The 7,718-nt window shown below is 41.1% G+C and overlaps 1 protein-coding gene across 1 annotated transcript; it reads left to right on the forward strand.

The window, feature by feature from the left end:
* Window positions 1-4,764: 4,764 nt before the first annotated feature.
* slitrk5b (SLIT and NTRK-like family, member 5b) lies at window positions 4,765-7,368 on the forward strand. The gene has a single exon (XM_062431945.1). The coding sequence runs from the start codon at window positions 4,765-4,767 to the stop codon at window positions 7,366-7,368; it is 2,604 nt and encodes an 867-aa protein (XP_062287929.1).
* The last annotated feature ends 350 nt before the right edge of the window (window positions 7,369-7,718 follow it).

Raw genomic sequence — 7,718 nt, forward strand, 5'->3', positions numbered from 1 at the left:
ATTATTTATGATATTGTGACATGTGTCTCTCCCCCCAGTGGGCAAAACATGTTTTCTTTCCTTTAAAGGCAGAGGAGGTAATGAGGAAATATCATTTTTGTTCTGCTCATACTGTACAGCGCAGACAGTATTTTCACTCTCAGTCATTTGTCTAATATGTCCTCCTCTTGTTTTCTTGTTCTCTCCTTCTCCTTTTGTATTTCTTATTTTTGACCAACAGGTGGTGCCATAGCAGCTAGCAAAGAAAACTAAAACATAGGCTCTGATTATGTTTCTTTTCATGCTGAGTGGTTTTCACATAGAGGTTCATGGACCACCAGGTGTCCTTGAAATATTTTCAAGAGGTCCCAAACAAAATTTGGTAGAGCTAAATGTTATTTTTTACTTTAAAATCACTATCTGACAACAGCTCTGCATAAATTCTACTTTTACAACTTAGACATTTTCAGTTTTTGAAAAGGTGATCATTGTACTTCATGTTTATTATTGAGGTTGTAGTGGGAGGTGGTGGTGTACAGGAGTGCATTATATGGAAAATTGTTCCTAATACTTTGTACACCTGATTAACATACATGATATGGCAGAGCTGTTGTACTGGATAGCATTAGATTTCAGAGGTGTTCCTTATAAAGTGCTCGGTGAGCGTACGTACACAGTATACAATAAGAAGGTAGTAGATAGCACTATGAACAAAATAGAAAAATAATAAAATTGTACTGAACAGTAATATTATAAAATAAAATAAACATATATTAAGGAGCACTTATCCAGCACAGTCAGACCGAATTGAATCTGCCACCATATAGAAAGACTCAATGAGCTTTATGGACTCACAACAGAAAAGTTCAGCTCTCTAAGAAGCTAAAACACCCCACCCCCAACAAAAAAAAAAATTGCAGGAGCTGTACTCATATATGTAAAAAAAAAAAATTATATATGAAAGTTAAATGGAACACACTGACAAATCAAAACTCAGAGTGATGTAGGCGGTGTTGGGGGATCTGTCAGAGGACATGAAAATGTGGGGGATGTGTGAATATTATTTGAATGAAAATGTGCATTTGGAGTGTCTGTAAAGTGAATAGCGGCATATGTTTGAGATGGAGCTGAATGATAATGATAGTGGATACTCATAATTAGTTCAAAAACAGCTATTATGTGAAATTAGGTGTTATTGTTTGGGTGTTATTATAGTTTGCAGGGAACAGTGGAGTCTCCTGGCAGTAGAGATGAAAATCATGTGGTGGATTGCATTTTTTTTCACACTGCTGCTTGCCATAGAAGGAGCTGTCCTGGGTACTAAAGGATCCATGAGGAGTGATGGCTGATAACATTTTCTTTTTCTCCCCCACTTCCTCATAGAGACCAGCAAGACCCCAAGGAGGCGTATTATCAGAACGTCTGCTGTTAGATTTCTTGTATCCAGAGGTGTTTTTCATGCCCCTAGCTGCACATTGCTCTGCTGGAGTCTGTCTTAAGTTTTCTTCCTGTAGCTGTTGCCCTCACTGAGCTTCCTATTCTGCTTCTCCTGTACCCACCGCAGCTCCTCTTTGTCCCTGACATGAAAGATCTCTTTTTCTCATTCAGTAGAGCCTTAAGTTCAGGAGGGAAAACACTGCACTCCCTTAATGGACACTGTGTTTTCATAGATCACTGTATGTAGTCCATGATCCAGTGTGTCAGGCTGTCTGGAATGTCCCCCAATGCAGCCCATACTTCACAGTCACCTCCTTTTAAGCTAAAATTTCATCTGCATCTCTTCACTGTCCTTGTGGTCATGGGTTGTTACAGTGCCAGATACTTCAGGCCTGCAAATACAGTCTGAATTGTCAAGCAAGTTATAAGTACAGGAAACTGTGATTAAAAGGTACTTTTTGTTTTTACAAACAGTGATTTACACACAGACCGTCTGTCAAGTATTCATGGGGCCAAAAGCTTTAAAGTCGGATAACACTATTACAGCACCAAAAAACAATACTTGCATAATGTGCTGACATACAGTGATGATTTAAAAAAACTCTGTTGTCTGTTTGCGTGCTATGTAACATCACATCTGATGCAACAAAGCCATGACAGTAATGCCCCTGACAATGAAATAACGGTTCACTTGGATGCAGAGTGTTGTTGTATGCTCCAGCTGGACACAGACGACAAAGTGCAACGCACCATCTGTAAGGAACATATATCAGAAGCACTACCCATCATCCACTGTGGCACGACTCCAACTCCATTTGTGTATTTCTGACCTTGGAGCACATACTTGTTAGTCATCATCGTTTTCTTCCAGTCATTTGTTATACTGATTCCTTTTGTGTGCTTGTGTATGAGTGTTTGAAGTGTGTGTGTGTGAGGAGAGTGCCGTCTTCAGCTCCCAGTTGGTAAAGATTACAGTATGTTCAGTGTCATGGAAGACATGGAGAGATATTAAATGAGGCTCGTATCATGCATTGCCTGCGTGTGCTTCATGTTCTTTCAACACATTGTAACCATAGATGAGCACCATTCTGTAGTGAGATGAAAACATGTGTGAACATTAATAAAATGCACACAACTTAATATAAAATAAAATGTAATTAATAATAATAAAAAAACACATTTCCTCCTTCACATGTTTGCAATGACGGCTATTTTAGTGCAATAAGATATACAGTACCATTTTCTTATAATCTTGTAACAAACATGAATGCTAATTTATGCAGAAATAGTGGTGTAATGATGGCTAATGCTGAGGGTCTAGCCCAATGTGCAGCATAAATCTCTGAAGGCAGAGTAAACAGATGCACAAATGAATTGCATGCAGGCTGAATACAGCCTTCATACTCTTTAATATGAGCCACAGGCAGTGTCCCTGATGTGCCTGCTCTCCTCCCATGTGAGCAAGAGCCAAGTAGAGAGGATGATGGATACAGCTCCACGAGGACACAGCGATATACAACGATACTTGACATGTTTCCACATCAGTGCCACCGCATCAGGTTGAGAAGAGCATGACAGGTCTTTCTCTTTACCTTTTGCTTTGTCTGTAAACTAGCATGACATTTTGTATGCAACATGTGCCTTGAGTTCAAATGTTACATCCGGTAAATAAAAATGAAGAGAACTGAATAATTCACACTAATTATACCTCTGCGAGAAGTCCTGCCAGAACTGTTTGGTTTTCATTAAAATCAGGTGAAAACACTCTCACTGAGGGCAATGAGTCATACTCTATGTGACTCATAGTTTACTCTTAAATGTTAATAAACCAACAGGCAAATATCTCGCCATTGTAATATATTATTTTTAATTTTAAAACTCTGTTGGCACAGGGGGGATGATCAATACACGCACTAGTTAGTCACAGTGTGATCATGCATTATGCAGTGGATCACATGATTATCAAGGCTGCTCTGCACAGGCCTTATAAGTACTTTAGTGCTGCTTTTGATGAGTTCAAATGAGATCAGTGTGACAGTTTATTCGAGGGTTTGCTACATTTTGATAGAAACGCTGACTGGACCATTACATTACACGCGGGCAACCTCTGACCTCTGACTGGAAGGCGCGATACAGACATAAATAAACTGAGCTGCCATTGTGATAAAAAATGCAGTGTCGCCACAGGAAATAAAGACTCGCTGTCGTCACTGCTTTTAGGTTTCATCGCCTGCACCCCAGATACCTAACATTACAGGATTGACAGATTATGAAAAGCTGATGCACACCGGTGTAGGTTTTGTTTTCAGGATGAATAACATGATAAGCGGTTTAACAAACCGCTTGAGCGCAGAAGCGCACAAAGTCCCGGTGAATTATTGATATTTTTGGGACATCTTTTTGTAGGTAGGTCAACATCTTTTGAGGGAATGTATCTCGGTATGATGCTCCAGTGAGCTGATTCTTTGTGCATGAAATGACTTGACATCCTCCCGACCACCGAGTGAGAGTGCGTGTGTGCGTGAGCGTCCACTGGGGGCGAGACACAGGAGAGAGAGAGAGAGAGAGAGAGAGAGAGAGAGAGAGAGAGAGAGAGAGAGAGAGAGAGAGAGAGAGAGAGAGAGAGAGAGAGAGAGAGAATAAGCAACTTTGTTACCAGGCACGGCAGTGTCTCCTCCTGCACAGCGTGGCAAAAGAGAAGCATTTGGCAGTTATGGTTGATCAGCGTTTCTTTCATCCTCTCCGGCGCTTTAGTGACGGCGAACGTGGTTGCATTGAATAGATCCGATATTTCCTTTTTTTAAACGGATTAACAATAAAAAGATGCGCTGAAATACCTAACGAGTCACCACCATCAATGTGCGTGAGGTATGTATTTCCAGCAGGAGTTACAGATCATGCAAGCTGTCTTATGTCTGACAAGGCGTGCACTGTGATACAGAAATCCAGCTAACCTTAATTTACATCGCTTTAAATTACCAAACTATTAAATTACATGTTCACATCTTTACAAGACAACGCGTTATGGCTTCCCCTCGCATTGGATTCAGTCCATTGTTTTGTGCTTATGTCTTGCTTTGACCTTGCTTTTTGTTATTTACGTAGCTTGAAGGAGTTGCTTCTTATCCCGCTTTGTTTGAGCCATTTTAAACCAGCAGCCACACAGCCAGAAGTTACCTCTGGGTGATGGCAAATTATGTTTTGACTCATGCAGACTACAGCTTGTTGTGTGGAAGTTGCTTTCATTGCAGCCTGCCTGTTTGACATCATCATATGTGTCTTCTATTTCTAGATGACATTGAGGATACCTTAGCAGGACTGTGAGCATCGGCCATCATTTGCAGGAAAATGCATCTCTGGGTTTCATATGTTTTGCTAAGTGCAACATCAGTGTGCACTACTGAGATGTTTGGCAGTTATGGAGAAATATGTCAAAGACTGTGTACCTGTGAGGAGAGAGAGGGAATACTTACAGTGAGCTGTGAAAACAGAGGAATTGTAAGTCTCTCAGACATAAGCCCGGTGTACTTCTCCCAGTACCATCTGCTGCTTACAGGGAATCTTTTCAAAAAGCTTTCTGCCAATGATTTTGTTGAGTACAAAGGACTTACAATATTACATTTAGGAAATAATGACATATCTGAGGTTGAAGCAGGAGCTTTTAATGGACTTCAGGGATTAAAACGATTACATCTCAACAATAACAAAATTGATGCCTTGAAGGAAGAGTTTTTCTTTGGCCTTGACAGTCTGGAATATCTACAGATTGATTATAATTATATCACTCATGTGGCACCGAATGCCTTCAGCAGACTTCGACATCTGGAGGTCCTGATTCTAAATGACAACTTAATATCTACTCTGCCTGTGAACATTTTCCAGTATGTACCATTGACTCATTTGGACTTAAGGGGGAATCAGCTGAAAGTGCTTCCCTACTCAGGTCTGCTGGAGCATATGAACAGCGTGGTGGAGTTACAGCTGGAGGAGAACCCATGGAACTGCTCCTGCGAGTTGATTGCCCTAAAGACCTGGCTGGAGAGCATATCATACACAGCTTTAGTTGGCGATGTTGTTTGTGAGTTCCCTTTTCGCCTTCATGGGAGAGATCTTGATGAGGTTTCAAAACAAGAATTGTGCCCGAGGAGAGCCATTGCTGAATATGAGATACCACCCCTGCCACATCTGAGCACTGATGCATACTATAGGACGACACCAGCTCTCGTTACAGCCTCCTTCACCTCATCTGGGATAGCACGGTCCTCATCAAGACCAACTAAGGGACCTCGCCAGTCAGGAAAATTAAAATCAAGACCCACTGCTCGCATCCCATCTAATAAACCACAAAATTATGGCCAGATTATTTCATATCAAACCAAATCTCCTGTGCCTTTAGATTGCCCAACTGCCTGCACCTGTAATCTTCAAATTTCAGATCTTGGCCTGAATGTGAATTGTCAGGAGCGAAAAATCGAGCATATCTCTGATTTAAATCCCAAACCTTACAATCCCAAAAAGATGTATCTTACTGGGAATTATATCCCTGTGGTGCGTAGATCCGATTTCATTGAAGCGACTGGATTAGATTTGCTTCATCTCGGTAACAATCGAATATCACGCATATATGACAGAGCTTTTGGCGATTTGACACTTTTAAGAAGACTATACCTCAATGGGAATTTGATCGACCATCTTACAGCTGATGTGTTTTATGGGCTGGATAGCCTACAGTTCTTATATTTAGAATATAATGTCATTAAAGAGGTCACTTCTGACACCTTTCAGCATTTACCCAAACTCCAGCTTCTTTTTTTAAACAATAACCTCTTGAAAACTTTACCGGTCGGGACCTTTAATGGTCTAACTTTAGCCAGACTAAATCTTCGCAACAACCATCTGCGATATGTGCCAGTCAGTGGAGTGCTGGATCAGCTTACCGCACTGGTGCAGGTCGATTTGTTCGAGAATCCCTGGGATTGCTCTTGCAGCATACTGGAGTTGAAGATGTGGCTGGAGCAGCTTAGCACAGGCACAGTTGTAAACAATGTCATCTGTGGTTCGCCCAAGAGGCTAGCTGGGGAGGATATGAGATACATTAAGACAGCTAATTTCTGCCCTAATAACTCTGATATACTTGCTTCCATTATCCCACCCTCTGAAGAATCATTTCCAGGCAGCACTATCACCATAGAAACATCTTTGGACTCTGACACACAATACAGTGCCATTCCTTTATCTGTGATGATTCTGGCGCTCCTCCTCATGTTTATTGTGTCTGTGTTTGTTGCCGCGGGATTGTTTGTGGCAATGAAAAAGAGACATCAAAAAAGTCAAATCGAGCAGAACAACTCTATGAATGCATGTATTAGCTCTCTCAACATGGAATATGGCCTTTACAAAAAGGGATCCATTCCAAAAGTCAGAACATCTGCTGGACATGTATACGAGTATATTCCACCTCCCACTGAATCTACATGCAGAACTACTGCCCAGACCCCGACTGACAGAAAATCAGTGGATGGATTTAGAGACTTTGATGAGTTGAGTGGCGCTTTTCTGGGTAACTCGGATGAAGAGGCAGCCAGTAATGTACTAAGCTCAGAATACAGTGCCACTACTCCAGAGCCTCTTAACAAGCCCTCCACTCCACGCCAAGATGATCCATATTACTTCAGAGATGTGCTTGAGCCTGACAGGACCACACGCTACAGCAATACATTACCATGCAGACATACAGCGCATTCATCGAGTCAGTATACCTCAGACTTTGATGCAAGACATCAATACACGCACCCAGAGAGAATACAACAGACAATACTCTATTGTGCAGCACCAAGTACTGTTTATGTGGAGCCTAACAGGAGTGAGTACTGGGAACTGAAAGCAAAGCTTCATATCGATCCAGATTATCTTGAGGTTCTTGAGAAACGAACAACATTTACACAGTTCTAAGGGACTTGACCCCTGGACATGAGAGTGGACACATTGGTGCAATGTATCCATTTTAATCAGGAATTAGACCATGTTTAAAAAAGGCATTACTATTTTATCACCTTTATTAGTACAGTGAATTGTGAGCTACAATAGGCATTTATGGGAATCATGCTTTACAGGACTGAGCTATAAAGGGGAGCACTGCTCATTTTAAAGTATCACTTAACCTCTTATTGCTGTGGTGTTTAGATAAAATGTGTAAATATGATGAAACAGCCAGAGATTCAGGGCTCTTATGACTCATCCTATCATAAAATACACCCTGGAGCTGTTTCATTGACAATTACATGAGCGTTAACACTTAAATT

The sequence above is a fragment of the Scomber scombrus genome, chromosome 13, assembly GCF_963691925.1.
Source record: "Scomber scombrus chromosome 13, fScoSco1.1, whole genome shotgun sequence".
Classification (NCBI taxonomy): domain Eukaryota; kingdom Metazoa; phylum Chordata; class Actinopteri; order Scombriformes; family Scombridae; genus Scomber; species Scomber scombrus.